Genomic DNA, 26,070 nt, shown 5'->3' on the forward strand with positions numbered 1-26,070 from the left:
GTCCTTTGGATGTACTAGTCTCTGTCTGAGTGTGTTACTGGGTTTGAAATACACAGGGATGCAGTGTTTGTTGAAGATCCTCCTGAGTTTCTCTGATACCCCAGCTACCATGATTACGGTAATGCAGGAGAAGCCACGCCTCCGCTGTGTAATCCTCCATGGACGTTGAGAAGCTCCTCTCTCTGCTCTCCATCATCATTTGCGGAAAATTGCGAGCGGGTAGCGGCAACAAAATGTCAACTGTGGCTGCTCTCCCTCATCCGCAGACATGAGCGGAGTCTCGTCTGCCTCTCCCACCCGCAACAAGTCGCTTTCACCATGCGGATCCACTGCAAAGTAGTTGTGATCGCCGTGTGTTTCGGAGTTTTCTTACTTTTGTACTTTTTGGGGGGCAACGCCGCGGACGATCCGTTGTTGAAAGAAGTTGTAGAGCAGAAGGAGGAGGACAGCTACTCTTCCCGGTCTGAGCTCGGGCGCGATGTTGCTGCAAAGTTTGCGAAGAAATCCTCCACGAAAGTCGGCGTGCGTGCGGAAGAAGCTCTCAAGGGACGGAAAGAGGGGAAAGCGATCAACAGAGGGGCCAGCGTGAATGCAAAGAGGTGAGGGGAGTTTGTTTCTTCCTCCTATGTCGTTTTGCAGAATGGATGAGCCTTTTCCTCCACGTCTGTTTCCATTTGTGCACACTAAAAAGCAGCATAAACTACTTGTTGTTGCTGGATCTCATCTTTCCTGTCGTTAGGAAGTTGAAGAATGAGCGTTTAATCATGCTTTGAAGCAGACGTCATCAAACATTATGCTCAAGGACGCTGGCTTCACAATAGTCTGATCTGTCAAGGTACACTTCAAACATGCATATCTGCTGCATTTAATGTCCATTATTTCTTCCTCTTTTATTGGACTGTGAATCATGCTGCTGTACTGCTCAAATGTCTGACGGGAATGTGAGTAGAGAGCATGACTAATGTGATAATGTGGAAATATTGGCTGGATTTGCAGAGAGGACATCAGACAATAACACAGCAGAATGATAAATAATTACCTGACCTTTAAATCTTGATCATTTGACCCTTTAGGTCTTTGATTGAGTCATCTGTTGATTTAAATGGGTAAAGGTCACCTTGAAAGACATAAATTGCAATTAATGAGGAACACACTTCAGCACAGAGTGGTGGCCTGTTAAAGTAATTGCACTGCAAAACTGGAAATGACAGAAAAGGAAACCCATCCTGTTGACTGTTCTCCCATCAAAGTCCGCCAAAACAGTCTATGTGGGAGTGAAGAGCTTGTCAGGTGTGATTTTCCTCTCTGGATGGTTAAAAGAAGTTGCACCCTGGCAGATGATCTGATTAAGTCACCATCTCTTTGCAGCCTTTCAAATTTAGACAAAAGGCAGCAGTTTGTCAGTTGCTATTTCTGTTCAAGGATGGACAGGTTTTTATCATGCCTTCCAGCTTTCTAATTTCAGCCTCACACATCCCTTACGTTTCCTCTTGGGCTGAATGCCAGCATTGCCATAATAGCCACGTTGTGGTCGTGGTGATACCCGGTACGCCAGCAGGCAACAATATTCTACTCCAAATCCAGACTGGAGGTTTGGGACACTGTTCTGTAGATAAAAGCCATCAAGGCGTTGCGTTGAGAAAGGACCTCTGCGTCCTCCCTGAAAGCACACTCCTGCATGTGTGCCCAGCACTGATAAGGGAGATGGGGTGGAAGGGGTCGACGGTGGCCGTAAAAAGACACTACCAGGTTTAGAAAGTGCTCTACACTGACTTCTGCGATTAGAGAGAAACACACTGAGCATCTGGCCAAAGCCTCCAAAAAGCCTTCCTATGTTTAATTGCATGAGCTGATCAGATGGATGTTAGGGTGGGAGTGTAAAAGCCATAGGAATCTGAACAATAGGGTGTAGTTTTCTAGTAACACACTTACAAGCCTTTGCAAAATAGTCAGTACTAATGCTCTGTTATTGTGGATCATAGGGATAGTATACAGAGGCCTGACTCATTGCTTTTTGTCTATGCCACATCTTTAATTAACATTGACTTTAGTATCAAAAATATTGTATTAAATAGGTGTGTACCTTTTGACGTTTGTTGTTTAACACTCTGAAATGAGTGGCAGATTTCCTGTGCAGCATGCTTAATAGACAAACATCCCTGTTTTTCCTAATCATATCATTTCCTCTCGACACATCACACTACTTCCTGTGGCCAAAAATAGAGAGCAAAGCTCCATCTGTCCACAAACACCATATATACTGTAGCATACCGTTGGCTGTGGGTGTAAAATGAAGATACAGATTTGGGACAAACATCTTTACTTGGTTAATCTATTGGTGGAAAGACATAAAGATAATCTACACCAATTTGGTCATTTAGCAAACACCAAACATTTCCTGGTCCAGATTCACATATGAGATTTTGCTGCTTCTCTCTATTTTTCTTTTCTCCCCTCAGGCTCGAGGAAGTTCTGACTGGAATTTTTCACTACTTTTGAACATTAAATACACTGAACAGTGAATCACTTAAAAAAAAAATATTAACATATGGATAATAAAAACTAGTGTTGGTTGCAGTTAGGGCTGAGTATCGGTGAAAAATTCCTTTACCAGTACCAATATCAGAACCCTTAAAGTGATACAGACTTATAAAATATGCCTTCTTCAATCGAGTACTACATTTGATACCTTTTTTCCTACTTGATTCGATACTCATCTTGGCATGCTGAACTGCCAATTTCATTAAATACACCACACTCAAGTGTATGGGTTGTTGCTGCTGTACTAATGACCAATTACATGTTGCATTAAATTGAAGAAGGCTTGTCGTGATTGACTCATAAGCAAAACCATCCAAGTAGTTTGTTTTCTAGATCTGGGAATATAAAGGATTTAATGCAGGTATCCTTTGAATGAAAGTTTTGATACTACTTGGCACTGGGTTATTTCGGTCAATACCTTAAAGGTATTGCATACTTATACCCGGCCCTACCTGCAGCCCTCAATATCAAAACCTGTAATTATAATTCTCACAAAACAGAGCCTTCAGCTATAAATACAGTTATTCACTTTGATCTTCTTTTTTTATTACCTTGACTATGTTCTGGATGCAGAATAATACCATAAACCATTCTATATGCTTGTTACATCAAATTAAGGCCTATATTTACAGTATTAGATGGGTGTTGATACTTTGTGTTGAAAGAAATCCCTTGCCTTGTCAACTCAAATATAGTTCAGCAGCGCTGGTCGCAGTGAAGAAGTCACTCTGGCAGTGGCATTATGCGTAGCTATAAAAATGTCATCTTGCATGACTGAACACTCTCTGCTAGGAGTGTTTTCGAATCTTCCTGCTTGCCTGCTTAGCCTGACGTGGTTGGAGGGGGTGCTTGTGTGAGCCTCATTTAGGGCAGTTGAATCTGTCTGTTAGACTGGCTAACTCACTTTTAATTTACTAGTGAATGAGTCATAGAGGGTGTGGAAGGAGAAACTAAAAAGATAGAAATACTTGCATTGGCTAAAATAATTTCTAAGGAGCAGGATTTGGAGGTCAAAGCCAAGTTATGCCTAAAGAAATCAAGGTTTTCCTGGAAGATAAGTTATTGATACAGCAAATGCTAAAGTGATTGATTGATTGATTGAGTAACAAATAAGCTGATCAATAGATTGGAATCAACTGAGGCACCATACCAAGTATAGTAGTGAAGATAAGTTAGCCTGAATATGGTGGTCTAGCATGCCAATGGGATAAACACTCAGCATATGCTGTGCAGTGTAAAAATGCATGCAATTAATGTTCCATGCTATGACACACATCAGTGTGCAGGCTCACTACTTTATTATTTGCGTTTGCCATGCCAAAGACAATCTACGGAGCCATACATCCAGTGGCTAACCCAGCTAGCATGGTTTACCTAACAGACAGCAACTCTCACTACCCAAACCTTCCCAGTGGTGCTTGCTCCATGTTCAGTTTGTGCTAAGATGCAGATCTAATTTGTGTGTTAGGCAAACGTGTCATTATTGGGTTCATCAATGCAAACATCCTTTACAGAATGCTTTGGAAGGAGAATGTATACATTACATCCCTAGTATTATACAATACATTCTTTGATGAATGATTGACCTGGCTTGATCTTCTTAGGTCTATGATTTTTTTGTTACATATTTGAGTGCTATGAAAGAAAATCTCTTCTAAAATGGACTGTCATCCAGTTTAATGAGCACATCTTGGGTGAATAAAGAGTTGGGCTGACACATTGAGATATATTTGCTTTGGATGTTCAGATGATTGTAAATCATTTTATAAGGCTAAGGGAATGAAAACAGATAATATGGTTCCCATAAAAGTTTGAATCAGCTGGCTGTGGCTACAACTTTTTCCAGTTTCAGAACTCTCTCTGCCACGTCTTGGCAACTTGTTAAAAAATGCAATCGATGAATCCGGTTAATCCGTCTGAGGAAGCATCCGTAGGTTCTCATTGACATGCGGTTCACATCTTGGAAGAGTGGGATTTTCTTTATCTAGGATTGGATCAATGGAGGATGCCATCGTTCATTGCCTCTCAGCCCAACATCGTGATGTCCACACCAACAGCCGGGCACAGGTTTGTGGTGGCATTCATCGCATGCTTAGGGCCCATCTACACGAAGACGCGTTTTCCTGTAACCGCACAACTTTAGTATCATTTTGTCCAACAATCCACACGCAGCTGGCGTTATCGGAGTCTGGAAACGTGGTGTTGTCGTCTGGAGGGCGAAGCCGCATACTTTGTTAAATGATGCCGTCATCGACCCACCTCCGGCCTCTAACCCCCGTGGCGTCACATAACAACAACAGTGCTGCTGCGTGAGAGGAGAAAGACATGGACCCAGACTGAACTGTACTCTGAGTGACATGCATGGGAATGAATTAGACACACCAGATATTTCTCCCACTTCCCTGATGCTCTGAATAAGGGCGCACTCACACTGTCCTTCCGCACCGCGCCCCGGACTTTACGGTACTTGTTCCCCCTCCCCCCTCTCCCCACGCGCCCCAGGCTGGTTTGTACCTGGGCCTCGCGCAAATTCTTCACGCTGTCCATATGTCATCACGCCGTAACACGTCACACGCATTGATTGACGTCATCGCGATGCGCCTTTTGTTTACAAATCTTTCCATAGACTTCTGAGTTTTTGTGCGTCTTGTCTGACTGTTTTTGAATATTTTCATCCGACCAACCTTTCACCGCCATTGTTGTTGTTGTTAAATGTCCGCGCATGGTCCGTCCTTCTATTTTCTATGTCCAAACAGGCGCACATAAATGACGTCAGAAGCGCCGTAGGCATCGTGCTCATGCTCGTACACGTGCACGCACTCGTGCTCCTACATGTGCAAACACGCTCTACAAAAGCCCACCTCTCTCAGGCGGGCCGTGGAGGGCCCGCTGTCCGCAGTTATGCGCGGAGCGGGTGCACTCACACTGGTCAAACGCACTAGGCTTTAGCTGAAAAACCGGTTTTGGCCCGGTACGGAAGGACAGTGTGAGTGCGCCCTAAGTCGCTAAACTGGTCGCTAGTGACATTTATCAATAAAGTTGCTAAGAAGGTGGGAAAACTCACTAAATCTGTGCTCGCCTGTGAGTGCAATACAACGGGACAAGGGCTCGCAGCAGCACCCCCTGCTCGATCAGGACACTAATTGCGGAGTGATTTGTGCATCAGACTCCAAAACACCACAAAAGTCTCAATTAACACCAGAAACAGTCCCTAGATTTCTCTCTTGGATGGATGAGGATTTGGGAAACCGCCAGATTTGGCAAGAAACTCGCCAGTGTTTTTATTATACACAGCGTCTCTCCGTCTCTTTTTCTCCGTTGTTGGTGTATTTCTGTGGCAGTTACAGCGCCACATCCAGGCCTGGCATGGATGCAGATATTTCTTGAGCCGAGGCCGTGTGGACGAAAAACTTTTTAAGAACAACGGAGAAAAAAAATGTTGTTTTTGGACGTACCCTTAAATGCGTCAAAATTCTGAATCATCAGTGCTGTGCAAATGGATTTATGAGCAATCATCGTCACCTGACAATTTAGTAGAGCTCGCCCAAACTTATGTTTTACTGCCCTGTAGATGAAAGGCATGATGGGAACGTATTCAATCAACACCCACTGGTTCTTAACCAAAGTGACCATGTTGGATATGAGTCCACCAGTTATATGCTGATTTATGAAATGCCTTCAAGGTATTCTTTGGTGTAGTTTGTACTCTGGCTCTTCACTATGTATATGTACATTTTTCTTTGACATTATCTTCAAAGGTGCTGCTTTTCCCCCTCCTTACATGATTTAAAAGCGTTGGTTGTGGTGCTCTGTAGGCAGAAGGCTCTTCATGTGCTCACTCTGCAGCCAGTAATGAATTCAATCTTTTTGTACCTCTTCTGTGCTTTTTTTTTTTTTACTGCTTCCAGATGTGGAAAACAGTGCCATGACACAAAACCTCATGTGTGCAGCCCATGCTTTATGCAGCAAAGCAATTTGTGTTTGTCTTTTGTCCAGCCAATTTTATGCAGAAATCTTCAAGGGCATTTATTTTGCATGACTAAGTGCAGCGTAATTACACCCGTGTGGGGTATATGGGTTGCATCTACTACGGGAAAATAGGAATGTGTGTTCAACAACCATGACAGAGCATCAGCCTTTGAAGCGTGGCAGATAGATTTCTGAGCACCTTCTCATTCATCCTAATCTGCGGTTCATCATTGTCCCTCAGCCATGCAGAAAACGAAGTGTCACGCTTGGAAACTGCCAAGCCCACCTGTCAAATTTCACTCTTCTCGCTTCCCATCCATTTTATGGTCGACTCTGCTTCCTCCAGACTCAGAGGAGAGCCATGCCAATTGGAATATGCAGTCTTGTTGTAAATCCATTTACCTTCCACTATTCTCCCAAATAACGATACATGCTGAGAGAAAAGGTTCTCTGTTGTTTTTTTTGTTTCCCAGTCTTCTCTCCCTACGGCTATGAGAACATTCATGTTGGACATGTTGTTATTGCAACCAGCCCCATGCAGGGTGTGTATGTGGATGACAAGTAGATGATGTCGGCCTCAGCTTCAGGCTCCCCCATTGAACAAATGTTTCTGCATCGTAGTGGGAGATATTTCCGAGTTTATTTTAATACCATAGCAGCACTAGCTCTGCAGAGAGAGCACATTTTAAGCATTCGATAAAGGACTTTGAGCTTGGAAGAACAAAGAACAGTGGGAACAGCTACAGAAGAAAATAAGTAGTAGTGTGGGATGGTAGTGTTGAACAATATATGAAGGCACATTAAAAAAGGAGGATGAATTTGATGATCTGCTGTTTTCTTGAATGCTTTGCTTGTTTTCATCTATCTTGATTCTTGAAGTCCAAAATGAATTTCCATGCTTCTGACATGTTCATGAAGTAGGGCTGGGTATTGTCCACAATCTCATGATACGATATCGCAATACAGATGCCACGCACGATAAGATACGCATTGCAATAGAATTCGTTTTTTTTAATAATGGCCATGTCCTAGGGATAGGTATCTCCACTGATTTCCCGAATTAATTCAATTTCTGTTACGATTTCATTCTTTATTGACTTGATTAGAGATATTTCAGTCACAAAACCACTGCAACTCTACAACCTCTACAGCCAGTGAGTATTTAGTGACATTTTCATTCAGATATCTTGGGTCAGAGGATTATGGCCATGACAGTTTTTGACTAACGTTTGAGCATTATTTAACCCCCTCCCTGACAAGCTAGCATGACATGGTTGGCACCATTGGATTCCTTAGATTTTCCACAGTTTCATGTGCAATCAGAAAACCAGTCCTACAATGGAGTGACATGTCATTACTGTTTAACAGTGACATGTTGACAGGAGCTTATGTGCTGCTGCGCTCTGGATGCATTTGACATGAAAGTGTTTGGAAGTAAATCTGTGTCACGAAAGCATGGTGGATCATAGTTTATTATGTTTATATATTAGAACCAAAGTATGTGATGGAATTAAACAACTAGCAGCCACTTGTGTTACAGCTTTCCTTGCTCAGTCACATACATTTGATCTAGTATTTAGAATTGATTGCTCTTTCTTGGTTAAACGGATGTGAACACTGAAATGTATACATTGAATTTGGCCTGTTGAAAATGGTTGTTTTGCATCTGAATTAGGTATATTGAAATTGATGTTGGATTTTTTTAATGGTGAATTTTTTTAACCTTGAATTCTTTACAGTTGAATTTATGTTCATTGAAAAATAAAGAGTCAAAATATTCAGATACCTAATTTCAATGCATAAATATTCAGTGCCAGAAATTCAGTGGCATTTAAGTTTCAAAATCTGATGACACAGATTTACTTCCATGCAAGTGTTTCTAATGGATACATTTGCACAATTTGAAGGCATGATATTACCCAGTCCGTATTCTGATTTAATGGATACAGTGCATTTTGGATTATTAAATATTCATTGTACAATGTATCAGCATCCCATTAAAATCACTTTACCTGAATCCATTCTGCTGAAAAATACTGGTCAGACTCACGGAAAAAACACGGACCTAAACGCAAGACTTCATAACCTAAACAAGGACACAAAACATTATTCCTCTTACAAGTGAAAAGTTGAATTCATATCAACAAAACCCTTGCTCAATTAAGAACACTCTGGGGTTTTTACTGCTACAGCCTGATTTGGTCTGGTATGACCATTAGCTTATAGTGACTAAAGTTAGCAAATGTTAGCTTGGATGCTCTACTGTTAAATTATGTTTTACCATTTATCATCCTGTAATCGTCACTTGCTTAAATGTTGTGTGACAAGCTTAAGCGCATATTGTTTTAAACGTATCACTGTAAAGTCTCTACTCTTTCTAGGAAGCAGCTGGTCTGTTAACGCAAGCTTAACTAACTAACTAACTAATTAGCTCAAGGCAAGCTAATACATAAATGTCCGGAAGATATCAAAACTTAACATTGTCAGACCTGACTTGCGTGACAACTCTGAAGCTATTATCAATAAACATAAAGCCACTTAAACTATAAACTATGCCTTAAACTTGCCATAAACTACACATGGAATACCTTACTATGGTCAACGTGAGCTAAATTGTTCCATTTTGTCTATGGAAAACTATCCAAGTGCTATTAAGGATTGAAGATGCTGTTAAATTAAGCAACTCCTGTGTCATTTTATGTGATTACATTTCTATAAAAACAACATTCATCTGTTATTATGTAGTTTAATATTATGTAGATCACCAATACAGACCCTGGGTGATTTCTTATGAAACAATTTTCTTTTTAACCTCACAATATTGGTCTGAACTTTTAGTCCTACCACTGAGTCTATAATTGCATGTTGAGCAGCCGAGCTTCATTCAAGTGCCTAAAGCTAAATCCCCAGTTGTCACACATGTTGTCATTGAAATATGTCAGACTGAATTACAGAGAAATGTGTATAAGCAATACAAAACACATCTTTTCCATTTGATGGAAACATGCAACTGGAAAAAATGTGCTTCAGGTTTAAATGTTTTCTTTAATACAAGCAATAAAGTGGACAAGGGTATGCTTTTGTACAGTGAAAAAAAGGTTTAAGCAACAGGAGATTTTAAGGAGCAGGAGGTTAATAACTACCCTAGTTACAACGGGGGGTTCAGGGTGTTCATGTTTTATAGGCTTTTCAAAGTATAGAAGGAAGTGCTGAATTGCTTTTTTGTTTTGTTTTTTGTATCAAAGTGTTCATGCGCATGTATGTATGTGCTAGTATTGTATATTGGCACAAACTATCAGAGTTGGTAAGTTTAGTAAATCAGAAATTTGGGTATTACTTTCAAATTTCCATATTGGTCAAACCTATGGAATTTAATTACAGTTTCTCTTTGAATTTATGTCATCACTACGTCTCTTGTATAGTACAACTGCTTTTCCCAAGCACTGCAGAACACATGCCAATTTACAGGTGACGAGTGAGGGAAACTCAGTGATATTCAGCAGATCCAAACCCCCTCTCTACACATGACCTTGGCCCATTTCGATCTGAAACCACTGTTGGGTGAAGAAAAACTTCTCATCTGTTTGAATGGGGCCCATTTTAATCTTGGACTTGACGGTAGCAGTTGTGTACACTTCTCATCCCTGTCTTTTGCATGTCTTCTTTTTTTTTTTTTTTAGTAAAACGCGGAATAATGTTGCCCGATCTGTGACCAGGCGCAAACGGGCGGAGGTGGTCATGCACCTGGCTGTGGTGGCCTGTGGTAATCGTCTGGACGAGACCCTCACCATGGTCAAATCAGCCCTCCTGTTCAGCCTTAAGAGGATCACGTTTCACATTTTTGCTGAGGACCCTTTGGCCCCGCAGTTTGAAGAAAGGGTAAGAACCCTCCACTGGCCTGATGTACAATTGTATACAGTGTAGGTTTTTACAGATCAAATGTAGTGCCACAGAGACTTTGGCTATAGGCTAAACTTGATTTGGGTTATTTTCTATTTTCTATATATTTATGTATATATATATACATATATATACTTCTTTAGTGAGTCCTTGACTACTGATTCAATCCGCTGCGTGTTAAACATTCCCCCTCTCTTTGTAATAGATGATATCAAGATCAGAGCAGTTTTAACTCTGTTTCTCTGACTCACTCGCAGACACATAACCCTTTTATCTCAAGGCGGGGGAAGTAATATATCACCAAGACACACTGCTTTTTCCCGAGCACTTCAAAGTCACCTTTACAGAGGTGCCTGGTATGATTTTGATTAGTTTCACTGATATTGTAACTAACAGTCTATTAGCATCACTTTTATTAATGGACCTTAAACAGCACCTAAAGGACGTTAAATGGCTTTGAAACCAAACTGTAAAGCTATGAGCTTGCCGTCATGTGTAGGGCCAATCATTGCCATGTGTTGAAAATCGCCTTGTGGCAGACAAGGAGTTGTGGTAGTCAGGCCTAGATAAGAGGGCTAGAGCTAAAAAATTCGGGGAAATAATCTAATTGAGATTTTTTTCCCCCTGCAATATTGCAACTGCGATTTAATATGCAATTTTAAAAAAATGATTTTATCCTGTTATTCTTTTCTTTTTTTTCCTTCTCAAAAATAAAGTTATTAATGATTTTAATTTAAACACCAATACATTAGACACATTTAGCATTAAATGTGCCTATTTGTTAGAATTAAATAAAGCATGATTTGAAATATTTATTTTATTTAACTATATAAAACAAACTATCAAATAAGGTTGGTGTCAAGTCTGTAACAAATCACACAGACAAAAGTGTCTTTGTAACAAAGGCATTGTAAAAATGTTTTAAAGTATAAACCTATGGCATGCACTTTTTAAACACTGCAGAAAAAGTAACTTAAAATGATATGTATATAAACCAATTCATTTCCCCCTGGGATCATTAAAGCATTTCTGATTCTGATTATGCAGGAGAATCTTACTGATACACACACACACACGCTCCTCTCTCTCTGTATTGAATTGCGTTCATATGAAGTGACACTTTCAAATATTTCTGTCAATGATCCTTGTCCGGAGGGATCTCCACTGTATCATTTTCTGACTCTTCCGTCGAGCTTGAGGCCATTGCGCACCAGGTTAAAGTGCAGCGTGACTGATGCTTGTTCTTGGAACCAAGTGCTCCCCTCACTTGTGTATCACGTAACCTGTGTAATCGCGTCACTTGCGGTTATAAAATTGTGTTTTATTGTATCGCAATAATATTGCAAATGCAATTAATCATTCAGCCCTAAAGAGGGCAAATATGCTGGGTATGTACAGAAAGGAGCTTATGTCCAGCCACATTGTAAAAGACATGGGGTATGCGTGTTGAGTGAGTTAGAAGGGTTGTCCATAATCTCCTTTGATTTCTTGTCCTAGTCAGCACAAACACTGCCAATAGCTTGCAGCGCTCTTACGCTTTTCAGGGCCAAACTGTTAAACTGATGATTATAGAGGGACTCTACGACGCCGTACGGTTCAGATAACACACGCTTCAGATACACCATGGAGTTTTAGTGGGTGCCTTCCATTGTTTAGACTGTAGCTTTTTAATTAAACAACAGCTGGCTTTTGCGTTTGTTTCATGCACAACCACACAGCACCAGGAGACATGACTTTATTGTTTTTAAATGGATGTCTTTACGAGACATTTTACGGTGATAAGTCCGTGAAAAGAGAGAGATTAGCTTTCAGAATCATGTTTATTTATTTATAGTGGCTCTTTCTCACACACTTACTCATTCTTTTAAGAGATCCTTTAGACACTTCCTCTGTATTAAATGTGATATGTTGCAGCTGAACCAGTGGCCTCGCTCCATCTCAGCCAAGTTCCAGTACAGGATCTACCCCATCACCTTCTCCGTGGGGAATGCTGAGGAATGGAAGAAGCTCTTCAAGCCCTGCGCTGCTCAGAGACTCTTCCTCCCTGTAAGGCTGCAGCTCTTATCTCCTCCCATATTCTCACCATGCATAATGTCATCAACCACTGTTAAGGAAAAATGTCATCAATCCATTTCATTTTCTACTTAAATATTTTACCTTTTTATCTTATCTCTTCTAAAGGTTATAATTCAATACCTATGTGATTATTGATGAAGACTTACCGCTGATTTCATTACGTGAAGGCTGTGCTTGGCTATTGATTTTCTTTTTTGTCTGGTCTGCATTGAAATAACTACTTACCATGTAATAACCAAATTGCAGGTCAGACAGATCCATAGGTGATTTCACTTGCTTTAAGACAATCAATGAACATTGACTATTCACTTTATCAGGGATATCTTTTGAGAACCTTGCAGTCTTTCTGCCTCTACAATAGTCTGACTTATGTGAGGGCTGGATTGGCCCATTCTGATAAGTACCATCACATTCTTCCACAGATGTTTTGGCAGGAAATGCTGGAATAATCCAAATCCAACTATTCGTAAAGGGGTCAGCCCTGCACATATGTTGTGGATCACTCAGTGAAAAATAGTTTGGTGTTTCCACTATGGGAACTTAACAAAGTAAACTAACAGTAACTTAAGGTGTTTATAGACATTGTCATGGGTGCTGCTTTTGTTTCCACTGGTCTCATTCTGCTATGAAGCTGCTTTGAACTAATGGTCCACTCACATTTGGTCCAGATGATCTGTGCCATGCTTTAGGGGGATTCATCCCCCTCTCCTGGGCCCCAGAACGGCCTGTATTCGCATTACTTGAAAAGATCTTAGCCATGGCACAATTGCTTCTTGCTTATACCACATAACCCCTCGGAGGTTGAGTTTTGTCCAACTGTTTTTGATCTATTATTGTTATTTTACATGTTATAAATATATAAATAGTCTCAGGAACGCGTCAATGCCAGTGCTCCTACTCGTAAGCTAGGGCTGTAGGATTTTATCGATTCTGCGATATAAGAAGAAAGAAAGTATCGATTTTAATTATCGATACATTAGGTCCCATTCAAATCACTCTGCTCACTGCCCATTTCCATCCCTGTTCGCTTTGCAGGAAGAGCTATTAGGTCCGCCAGCCGCTAGTGTCGCTGTAGAGCATTTCTAGCTGTCTGTCCAGCACAGATGGGGTTTGAGATCATGCTTGAGATGACAGATGACACGGAGAGCACCTCACCTGCTGCTGCAGTTCCATTACCGTTAATAACTTCAGGCACAGCCGAAACAAAAGAATCACAGAATGCAACATCGGTTAAGCTCAGCTGCACAAATGATCAACTTTACCTTGCTACTAATGTTAGCTTTGTGAGAGATTCATTTATAGATTGGCGTTCATTAAATTACATCATTTTGAAAAGTGTTTTCTTGCCGGTGCTGCCTCCATCTGCTGGCTATCGGCGTTAATCCGGGAGAACTACTCATTAATTATTAATGTCAGCTAAAGGCAAGTTAGTGTTACAGGTTTACTGTTGACCACATAGCGATTATGTTACTGCATTATTAGCTTTAACCTTTACACTGCGTTTGAGAGGCTGGAGGATTTTTTATTTATTTCACAGAAAGAGCTCGCTGACATTAAGAATATTTTTTCAGAGTGCCCTGCGACAGACAGCAGAACGACTAACGTGACAAACATAATGAGCAGCCACTATATAATACATGACTGTAATACAATAAAAAATATATTGAATAACGTGAAAAAAGCAAATATACATCAAAATCGAGCATAATCACGAATATATAATGCAGAATATCTACAGCTAGATGTGTCTTCCTCCAAGTTTTAAAATCATCTAATGATTGAATGAAGATGTCATTAGTTGGGACTTTGCAATTATACAACATGGTTGCACTCAACTCCGTTTAATTATTTATTAAAACTATAAGAGACTTGATTAGGATTTGCTGCTTTGCTCAGAGACTTGAGACTTGACTTGGACCAAATTTTTTTTACTTGTGACCATCTCTGTTGTCCAGTCAGAGCCATATATTGTGTAATTGATTCTTTCAGTTTTTATTCAGTCAATGGAACATTCACAAGATGTCACCAAAATCCCACCGTCCCTTTAAAATATTTCAGAAAATGATGTAAGCGTATCGTATTATATCATATCGTATTAATTTGAATTGTATTGTTGGATAAATATTGTGATATATATTGTATCTTGAGCTGAATATCTTGTATCGTATCATGAGATTAGTGTATCGCTACAGCACTATTGTACGCATGCTTGTGCTCGTACATGTGCAATCGTGCTGTGCCGAAGCCCACCACTCAACAGTGCCACTGCTTAAGCGTGGTACAGTTGTACTCACACTGGTCAAACAAACTAGACCCTTAATGTTAGCACTCCAAAATACTTCCATACACTGTTCTCAGATGCTTTTATGCAGTGGTGGCCTTAAGATAAGACCTTTAATAATCCACAAGGAAATTCCTTCACCAGACCGCTTCAAAATAACAGCAGCAGGGGGCATCTGGGGGCCTTTTTCAAGAGGCATTTATGACGCCCTTGGGAGGGCGCAACATAGCTAAGGCTGCCAATGCGTCAGTGTTGTGATAATCCAATCAGCATAGCTCTGCTTGCAGGTGTCTTCTATATTTATTTATTAGCTTAGTTTACTAAATAGGTCAATAGGGCATGCAATATGTCTAGCTGAGTGACACCTACTGCTAGACCACAAAGAAAACAACTTGAAACAACATAAAAATGAAATGTATTTTTCCATATATATAGCATATAGAATGGACACCATAATCCAAGGATTAGTTTTGAAGCAAAATGTTTATTTTACAGAACTGCCATAAGGTAACCAACACAATAGGAGTCTGGAGGTCTGTCAAAAAAGAACAAAAGAATAGAGGAAGCCTGGGCCAACCAACAAGGGCCGATGGATCCAGAGCTATAAGGAGCAAAAGAAAAGAAACATTTTTAACAGTCATGAATCAAATCAACCTAATCAAATCAATCTTTATTTATATGGCGCTTTTCATACAGAAAAGTATTGCAAAGTGCCTCACAGAGATGTACAGAAAAAGAGAAACATCAAATAAAATCAGGAGAAGAAAGTTAAAAGAACCCAACCCTCCCACCCCCTGAGTCATGCACAGAAACACACACAAATGTATACGTTCATTCACACATTCACATAAACACACACAGCCACGCTGACACACAGACACACAGACTCACACCTACACCAACACTAGCTGTCACTACAGAGACATGGCCGGGCAGCGAGACCTGAGGTACAGAGGAGTCTAGAGGAAGCTACCTTTTGGGGGGCCAACCACACTGGGAGAGGTCCCAGTCCAAGGTCGCAGGGAGCACCGCCACGGAGACCACCCCAAACTGGGCAGACAGGAGCCTCCGCACCAAAGTGCAGAGCCCTCTAGCGGCCCGTGCCGGAACCGTCCACGGGACAGCACCCCCCGCGGCCAGACCAGAGACAACTCCCAGTCTGGCAGGCCCCCTGTGGAAACACTGGAGATTAAAAACTGTTGCCTAAAACAGTAAAGGGTTAAAATTTGGAGGCTAAAAACACGAGGGACTAAAACATAAAAGCATAAAAGCATAGAGGCTAAAACATGAAATAGCTGCTTTAGGTTTCAAAGAGGGCTCCTTCTCCTCCAGCTTCCCTTAAATACAAGGGGCAGGGCCACCTTCAGATCAGAAGCACCTGAGTGAGAGCAGAGGGGTAGAAAAACAAGTGAGGGGGAGCAAATAACAACAATCCTATGTCCTTGTTACTTGCTTGATATTGTTAAAATCATGTAACATTTCCAGTAGTGTGCTTTTTTCCCCCACAGAGTAGTGGGGCAGTGCAACCAAACACTACATCGCCATATTTTTGTCGATGATTCTCCACCTCCCCATGTTTTGAGTCAGGAGAGAATCAAGCAACGGGGGGGTTAGATGGTTCTGGGGGTCTGGTCTGGGCGTGGGAGGAACAAGGTGGCGTTGTGCCAGTCTTGTTTTATCTCTGTGCTCCTCGATACCCGACTTTGGGTGGCCAATCATTATGTATTGACACTGACATTTGAAAGTAATTACTTGTAGATGTGAAACAAGGTCAATATTTTAGTGCTTTTCATTTTGATTAATTACAGTTTAGTGAGATTAGTCATTAACAGCTTTCTGTAGTGTTTGATCAACAACACTAAGCTGAGGTGTTATATCTTTATCATTTTTTGTGGGTTTTACAATACTTGAGTCGCTACACAATAGATATTCAATATAATGTACATGGTTGATTTATTTAAGGTTAAAAAAGATACAAGCTTTAAGAGAAAACAGTTTATAATCCATGAAGAGTAAAACCCCCAGTTTGCAAACACCATTAATATTGATAGATCTGTGTTCTCCTACTCACTCCAGAGTGGCCATTATTGCATAGTTGTGGATATACACATAAAATGAGGCTGTTGAAACAGTTGGTTACTGCTCCATTTGGGTTTGTTGGTATCGACTGTTGATTTTTCTCACACACCAGCACCTGCTCCTCGCTGCTGTCAGCGACATGATCCAACAGAGCCATGCTCCAACACACTGCAGCATGGTGACGTGGTTTCTTACTTCCACTCAACTCTACCCTCTGGCTTTAAGGTCTTCTGGTTTTATTGATCCTGCACCTCAGACTTAATCATCTCAGTTAGCAGTCTGGATTAGAGTTGGTCGATCACTTTATTTGAAGGGGTGTGCATAAGACTGACATGACACCTGTCATGAACATGGAGGAGTCTTTATGGATGTTGTCTTTAAGTGTCATTCTGTAAATTATGACACTTTCAATGCAAAGTTGATTTTTAGGTTTGTCTATTTTTTTGTCTATGTATCTCATATCAATCCTAATTATCACATCTGTACTGTATTCCCTGTCATCTTAAAGCCTTAACATTTAACAACATCTTAATGACAATTCCACATGGCGCCACATTACTTCAGGTCAAGGAAAATATTCATGACACATTTATAATGGTCTCATGATAGGCAATGTCAAAACCAACCACTTTGGACAGCTTGATATACTGTTAATACATAATTCACACTGCTATGAAATATTTATGACAGATTATGTTTTCTTGCTCAATGTGAATTAGACTTAACACAGACATCGCAAACAATGTCAACTTTGCACAAAAGGGTTATAATTTACAGATTGACACTTAATGACAACAGTCATAAAAATTCATGAAGACTCCTTCATATTCATAATATGTGTCATGTCATAGTCATATGCACACCCTTTCAAATTAAGTGTTACCAACAACCGTGATTGCCAATATATTTGTGCAGGTGTGCAGACGTTATTTGGAGGCAGACCATTACATTTGCGAAATAAAATGACATCCTCACCTTAGTTTAAACTCTCAAATAAGACTTCAGCAAGACTTATCTCAGCCAAACTGGCCTGTAATTTGTCTGTGGTGCATTGGCAGCACAATTCATCAGTGGATAAAGGAAGTAATTGTCTCTTCTTATTGTTCTTATCAGACAGTGGAAGTCAGCATTTCTTGCAATCAATGTTTGATGATATATGAATTGTAAGATGCTCTTTCACAGATAACCTCCGTCTTTTTATTGACTTTATTTTTTGGTTTCATCACTCCAATTGTTATTAACGTTATCATTCATGCTAGCAACAGTAATGGACAAAAATCCAAGGTTGTCAACTCTTTCTGAAATGGGGAAAATATTTAATGATGAACTATATTTAAAGTCCCTGATTTCCACTTATGCTGTTGCGAGGGGTCACTTGGAAATGATTGTGGAGCAGCTCAACTAATTTGAAAAAACTGAACTCATGCTTTGACTAAAAGAACATGTCAGCTGTAACACTTGAACACTACATGTTGCAGTAATGTGGATGAAAAGTGGTTAGCAAGCGAGCACAAAACAGTAAACAACGTTTAAACAGTAAATATTATAAATAAATAGTTAATGTATCCAAAGTAATGTATAACAATTGAAATACTTAAACTTAATGCATAAATTGTTTAAGTACTTCGCTAAAAGTAGATTGAACAGTTCAAATAATTAGCTTAACTTAACTAGTTAAATTCATGTTAAAATAGTTGGCTAAAAGTAGCTAAATGGTAAATGGTTGAACCATTCAGCTTCACTCCAAATAATAATAGCAGTAGTAGTAGAAGTAGTATGATTGCTGACCAACCAACCTAAATATTGACAGTTATGTATAATATTAAGAGTGAAGGCTGTGGGGGGTAGCCCTGATCAAAACAGTTTGGAACCACTGCCTTAAATCACACTTTAAATTAGTAACATTTAGTTCTTCTGATTTTAACCTTGCATACCTTAAAGTTATGTTTTATTAGTATGTGAGTGGTTGTACGGGAGAGCCAGTTCTTTGTGCGAAAGAGGTGAACATGATAGAGAGTGTATTCTAATATACAGGTATATAGAGACATTGGCAAAAAAAGTATTTGAGACCATGTTCCAACAACAGGTGTATTCATTTATTTGTATGTATATTTGTATATATGCGTATTACTTGGTGTAGTAATGTCCATTCTAGTTCTTGAAATGAATCCTGAATATTCTAATGACGAATGTAATTGTGTCCTTCCAGGTCATCCTGAAAGATGTGGACTCGTTACTCTACGTAGACACTGATGTGCTGTTCCTGCGGCCCATGGATGATATCTGGAGTCTCCTGAAGTCCTTCAACAGCACCCAGCTGGCAGCAATGGCCCCAGAGCACGAGGTCCCAAAGATTGGCTGGTACAGCCGCTTTGCTCGCCACCCTTTCTATGGAGTCACAGGGGTCAACTCTGGTGTCATGCTAATGAATCTCACTAGGATCCGCAGCACAATGTTTAAAGTAAGGTCAAAACATAGCCATATTTCCTCACACTCTGATCAGTTAAACGCTTGAGCTGTGATTTCCTTTTTGCATTGGAAATGTTGTTTTCTTTGAGCTTAAGTCGCAATGCTCTGAGTGGGCTGCGTTCTGATTACTGTGCTCAAAGCACAGATTTCTGCCCTCAGAACTCAATTTAGCAGCTCTCCAGCTCTTAACACTGCTAGCAGATTGCAAATGGAAGTGGAAATGTAAATGTGCTACTCCTTTGATGATGTGTATTGTGGAAAAGAATTGCTCTTGAGCTCTTTGCGAGTGAACGTTGTTGCTGGTATTTCAGAACAGTATGATCCCCACTGGCTTGTCATGGGAAGATATTCTACATCCACTCTATCAGAAGTACAAGAACCACATCACCTGGGGAGACCAGGACCTCCTCAACATTATCTTTCACTACAATCCAGGTACAGTCCTTTTTCGGCAGTGTATATAAATCATTGAAATTGATCATAAGAAAACATCTTATCACAAGAAAAACACATTATGTATCCCCCCAAAAAAGGCTTTAAAATGCTCTGTTGAAGGCCCACAAAAGACAATCAATATATGAAAATGTGTATATATATCCATTAGGAATTGTAGTTTCACATGCTCAACATGTTCACATAAAGTGTGTCTTATTTCCCCCTTGATACGCCAGTCTACATTATGAGTGTGGATCAGTAAACACACAAGGCTGAAGGCAGCAGCAGACTGAGTTCCAGCTGTAGCAGCCAGATGTGGGTGTGCTCAGAGCTATGGCAGGGCTGACATCACTGGCTTCAAAATACAGCCAATAAAGTGTTTGTTTTACGTGGTATGACTTCAAGATCACTCTCTGCAGGATATTTAAGTTAATCTGTAAGAACTGTTGTGACTTCTTTTTGCTTATTCTGTAATCAGGAAAAGCTTCTGAAGACTGCAAACTCTCCTCAGATCAGGAACTGATGGACAATCAGACTGCACATATTATGTTCACTCATTCATTCAGTGATCTGTTTCTTAGTCTACTGTATCTTGAGCAAGTTTCCCAGTGATTTACTTTATTCTTATTATGCCTCTGCACCGACAACAGCCATGGCTGGTGGCAATATGTTTTCAGGTTGTCCAACCATACGTACGTGAATGTAATATCTCAGGAACCCCTGGAGCGATTTCCCCCAAATTTGGCACAAAACAACGATGGACTTATTAGATTTTATAACTCAAGGTCACTCTACCTTACAAAAAATATATTTTTGGCCATAAATCAAGAATTTCTACACTAATTATGACAACATTTCACACAAATGTCTAATAGGATAAAATCCTAAAAGTCACAGGTCAACTTCACTGTAAGATCGAAATGTTTCTGTCCTTTATTCAACACCATATTTCAGGAACAGAAGGTGAGACATTCGGTCGGTTGCTGAACTGCTGAAACTAATCTTGAAACTGTGTTGATTGTAGAGATCTTCTGTGTTGCCGGGTTGAAGATGTGTGTGTGTGAAGCATCAACATGTCGCTAAGAAATACACCTAATACCTTTCGTTAAATTCCTTCTAAGTTTTAAATAGAATATAATAGAATTACTTTAATGATCCCAGACTGGGAAATGATTTTGTAACAGCAGTAGTGGGTCAGCAAATAAACACTTTGTACATAACATACATAGAATCCAATATATACATAGTGTGTATATACAGTGCACAGTGTGCTATAAACAATAAACAATAATAATATATACAACAAAATTAGCAAAATATACTATAACAATAATAATATATACAACAAAACAGTAGAGAGAGCAGAGTTCTCTGTCAGGCAGAGGTGAGAGAGTTATTATATACAGTGATGGATTGTGGCAGGAAAGATTTCCTGTATCTGTTGCTACGACAGTGAAGCTGAAGCAGCCTCTTGGAGAAGCTGCTCCGCTGTCTGACCAGTGTGAGTTGGAGAGGGTGGAGAGGATTATCCATGATGGATAACAGTTATCCATACATATGTAATGTAGGTTTGGACAGTTTTGATGTAAACTGAAACTTTATTGGCTGGTGGAGGCATACAACAGCAAGGCGGTCATTTATTCTTATTATCTTGGTTTGGTTCTATACTTTTATTCTTACCTGTACCTCTCCTGTGTATTATTCTTATTGCTACTATGACACTAGAATTTTCCTCCGGGGATTAATGAAGGTTTACCTTACCATATAGATCACATACTGTGCAAAGACCAGAGCCTATTAAATATACTACTGTATATATTGTAAAATATCACTATAAAAGGTTCAAATGACCAAACATATACATCAAAATATGGTTATTTTTATATTTCTTTATATTCATACAGCATAACACTTCCCCACCTCACAGCTGTAGTGTAATAACCATGAGCCATGTAGCTGCTGTACTGGAGCAGCTGGAGGTTTATTGCTTTGCTCAAGCATTTCTTGCATATAAAGAGTGTGTTTTTGCTGTCTTTGTTTATGTGCAAATAAATAAATAGATAGGAGAAAACAATCAAGCTGGCAGAAGAGGCTGCCATTTTGCAATCTTTGTTTCCAACTAGTCTTCCATCCTTTTATTATTTTTCTTTATAGTGTCTGAATTGTTCATGTGTGGCAGACAAGCCACTTTGAGCAGAATTGAGAAAAACATAAGGTGCAATATACTGTGTATTCAAAAAAGCACCAGTCTGATCTGAACATTAGTTTTGAGTTATTCGTCATAAGAGTGAATGGTGCTCTACCCTGGAACACTGTATCCGTATTGATGCATCCATCATGGGATGACATATCCTCCTACATCTACACCTACATCCTACTACTGGCTGGTGCCTACATTTTTGTTTCACACTACATAATTTCAAAAACATACAATTTGCATATTTTTCCAAAGTCCAGTCATACAAACCTATGGGAACTGTGGCCACATTTGCATGTGGATATTTTATTACTCTAATAAACCAGGCGAAATGGAGGAAAGGGGGTATTCTATGCATATGTGGGTATTTTTGGCATAAACCTCTATTAACTTTAAGGAAGGACAGATATGTAAGTTCTTTGTCCAGCTTTTATTATATATTTTCAGGGGAATCAAACAATCAATCTAGTCACAAACCTGCCTTTGAAACTGTCCTTTGGTGTAACACGTATAAATTATGTGTTCTTGTGTGTTGTTTTTCCCCAGAATTTCTCTTCATCTTTCCCTGCCAGTGGAACTACAGGCCAGATCACTGTATGTATGGGAGTAACTGTAAAGGGGCTGAAGAGGAGGGCGTGTCCATCCTCCATGGCAACCGTGGAGTGTATCATGATGACAAGCAGCCCGCGTTTAAAGTAGTCTATGATGCAATACGTGATGTAAGTGTACCTGTAGGATTCTCAACTATTTAATGACACAGTATGATGATATTGATGCATAGCACCCTCTGTTGAAACCGCACATATATATATATATATATATATATATATATATATATATATATATATATAGAAGTCATCCACAACTAATAAGCTTCGATAGAAAACAGTGGAAACATTTTCATTCATGTGTTTTTTCGTTTTTTATTGATTGAAATGAACATAAACAAACATATTAGCAGTGGTGGAAAGTAACTAAGTACACTTACTAAGTACTGTACTTGTGTACTGTACAATTTTGATGTACTAGGAATTTCCATTTTATGCTACTTCCACTCCATCTCAGAGGGAAATATTCTACTTTTAACTGCACTACATATTTATCTGATGGCTTTAGTTACTTTGACGATTCAGATTATTAAAACTAAATATGATCAACTAGTAAATGATTATGTATGATTACAGATTAAACTACCCATCAGTATCTCAAGTCATGAAAATTAGCTCACTTTTTTTCACCTTTACCAGCTGCAGCATTAAAGTGATGAACACGTTAATGCATCAATAATTAGCCTAATCCAATATTAAATATATATGATTGATGGTAATAGCTTTTTACTTTCGCTTCAGTAAAAGTTTGAATGCAGGACTTTTACTTGTAACAGAGTATTTCTACAATGTAGTATTACTAATTTTACCTATGCTTTTCCTGCTATGGCACATCAAATTATCTGCTGTAAACCAGGTCTGCTGAGGATGTACATTGGAAGAGTATGAGTAGTATTACAATATATTAAGTAATAAGCCCGACTTAGTATATAATTGTATTTGATTCCTTAGTTATATATTCAAGCAAAGGTCATGGTATTTTGAGTAATTATGAGTATTACGTGGCTACAGCGGATGCAACTAAACATTCTCTACAAACATTAAGACCTATACAGCTACTTTCCTCCATAGTCTCTCAAAGTCCTTCAAACCATATATAAGCAATGAGAATATACCTAAAATAAAGAAGAATATTTTGGTAAATACTCATTTACTGTTTCACCAGAATCAGGTAAAAGCTCAATATAAACGTCAACTATGTGCTTCTTAATACAGTCTGACATGTTTAGCCTAGCTGAGCCGAAACACTGGAAGCAGGGGGGAACTGCTAGCCTAGCGCTATCCACTCCCAACAACTAAAAATCTATTGATATTAAAAGGATCTTTTGGATAGTTTAAGTGGGTTTCTATGAGCTGCGTTAGCCTTTTGTAAGTGACTAAAAATGTGTTTTTCTGCCGTCCCCATCCACAACAGTACATTGTTTTGCCTTTTGTTTATTTCATACTTATTGAATTATAAGAAAAACATGCTATATTGTGATATAACGTTATCAAGATATTAAATTACCTATATCAGGATAGAAGGTTTTGGCCATATTATCCTGCCCTATTTTCATCTGACTCTAGATAATGCAATGAAGCACATTTCCCCAAAATGTTGGACTGTTCTTTTAATGACCTCTACGCAGAAAAGCAGCAGCTTTGAGTATTTACTCTGTGATACACATTCTCTCTTGCTTGCATTAAACAATCTGGGTCACTTTTTAAATTTAGAATTAGTTTTCTCCCGCAGCAGAGTCAGTTCCCCCCTGCTCTGCTGAGATAAGCCTCTTAAAGACGAGCTAGGTCATAATTTGTGATTAATACAGAACACCACCACCCCACCCCTGCTGACAGAATTCATAAATACCATTTAGTCTGGGATATATTCCATTAAAAACACTATCAAACTGAAATAGCTTTGGGATCAGAACTGACACAGGACAATGACTCTGTGCCTGCAGTTTCCCTTTGAGGACAACATGTTCCAGTCGCTGTTCTACCCTATCCAAACCAAGTTCCTGGACACAGTCAACACCCTGTGTGGACGGGTTCCTCAAGTCTTCCTCAAGCAGATAGAAAAGACAATGAAGAAGGTGTTTGAGGATAAAGTGGTCCGACACGTCAGACCGCACAAATAACTGATGGAGAAATGGACTCTGTTTTATCTGACAACATCATATTGCTGTGGATTATGTGTCATAGCAGCTTGTTGAACTGTTGGCTCTGTGTTTGTAGTTTTTTTATACTCACACTTCCTGGACTGGTCTTATGAACATTATGATCGTCTAACCATGGTATGAGTAATAAGAATATATGTACAGACAAGCATACAGTGCTGGTCAGTGATGCCGTAGAATAGGTTTGCCTTATTGCCTTCTTGAACTTTTCACATCCAAGTTATGATCGATTGTGAAATGTATGAGAATGGTTGAAAGTGACAGTGAAAAAAAGACTGCACACATTTTTAAAATCAGGCATTATGAAAGTATGAGCTCTTCATCTCAAGTGTAGGCTAAGAGCAACATTTCAGGCATATTTGTGTATCTACCTTAATTTTTCCCCTCATGAATGTGGTGTACACTAAACAATGTCAACAGTGGACTTGGAATGTTTTACTACTTGAAGTAGTAGATTCATAAACTGCTCTTCTAAAATAATTTGAATGTTTTACCAGCAAATACCTTGAAATATGAGCTTTAGTGAATGAGAAGAGGTGTTGCCAAATGCCACATGACAGTATTAAAAACAGCACAGCAGAGGAAATGCATACTTTTATGTTACAAACCAAATGTTAAAATGCACTTTTTAGAATATTAGGACTGGATGGTTGTTTGTATGCAATATGTCAGCATTACATGCTTCACTGTTTGAGTGAACCAAAAGTGCTAGAATTTAAAAGTAGTGACATACCACAGCTGATTATGTGTCATATACTGTAAATATTCATGTCTGCAATGTTAACTATAACACGAAAATGAGTGATATAGATGTGTGTGTTTGAGAGGGTATCTTAGTTTGTAATATGATGAATGACCTGTTGTGAACACGAGTCACATGTTTTAGCAGCATTACTTTCAATGTGATGTAATGATCTAAATATATCATTCAACCTGGAAACTGATGGCCGCACAGTCCACGTGTTTCTAAATAAATCAATGCAATTTACTGAGTCTTGTTATGGGAATTGGAATATACTAAAGCAATACAAATGGATACATGCATTCTCACAAGCATATATGCAATGAGAATACACATTTTGGGTACGCACTGTTGATGCCTGAGCAACTGGAAAGGTAAGTCCTGGATCACAACACAATTGATTTGTATTAACATAAGCATCTGTATTTATGTTTAGTTTGGTTTCATACTTAACATAAGAACATTCGGAAACAGGACATAACTGAATTTACCACTGTATGTGTGACACCATAATGGCTTATGGTGGTAATATATATTTTAATGTTTGAGGAATATTGTAGCTAAAAGGGTTGATTTATCAACCCGGCATCCTCCCACGAATCCTCTGGCCCCTT

General features: G+C 39.3%; 1 protein-coding gene across 1 annotated transcript; it reads left to right on the forward strand.

Moving 5' to 3' along the window:
• The first annotated feature begins 211 nt into the window (after positions 1 to 211).
• gxylt2 (glucoside xylosyltransferase 2) lies at positions 212 to 25,686 on the forward strand. The gene is made up of 7 exons (XM_083939881.1): positions 212 to 599; positions 10,191 to 10,389; positions 12,325 to 12,456; positions 19,056 to 19,307; positions 19,627 to 19,750; positions 22,494 to 22,666; positions 24,499 to 25,686. The coding sequence occupies exons 1-7, from the start codon at positions 319 to 321 to the stop codon at positions 24,673 to 24,675; spliced, it is 1,338 nt and encodes a 445-aa protein (XP_083796007.1). The 5' UTR covers positions 212 to 318; the 3' UTR covers positions 24,676 to 25,686.
• The last annotated feature ends 384 nt before the right edge of the window (positions 25,687 to 26,070 follow it).

Source organism: Echiichthys vipera (genome assembly GCF_963691815.1).
Source record: "Echiichthys vipera genome assembly, chromosome: X".
NCBI lineage: Eukaryota > Metazoa > Chordata > Actinopteri > Perciformes > Trachinidae > Echiichthys > Echiichthys vipera.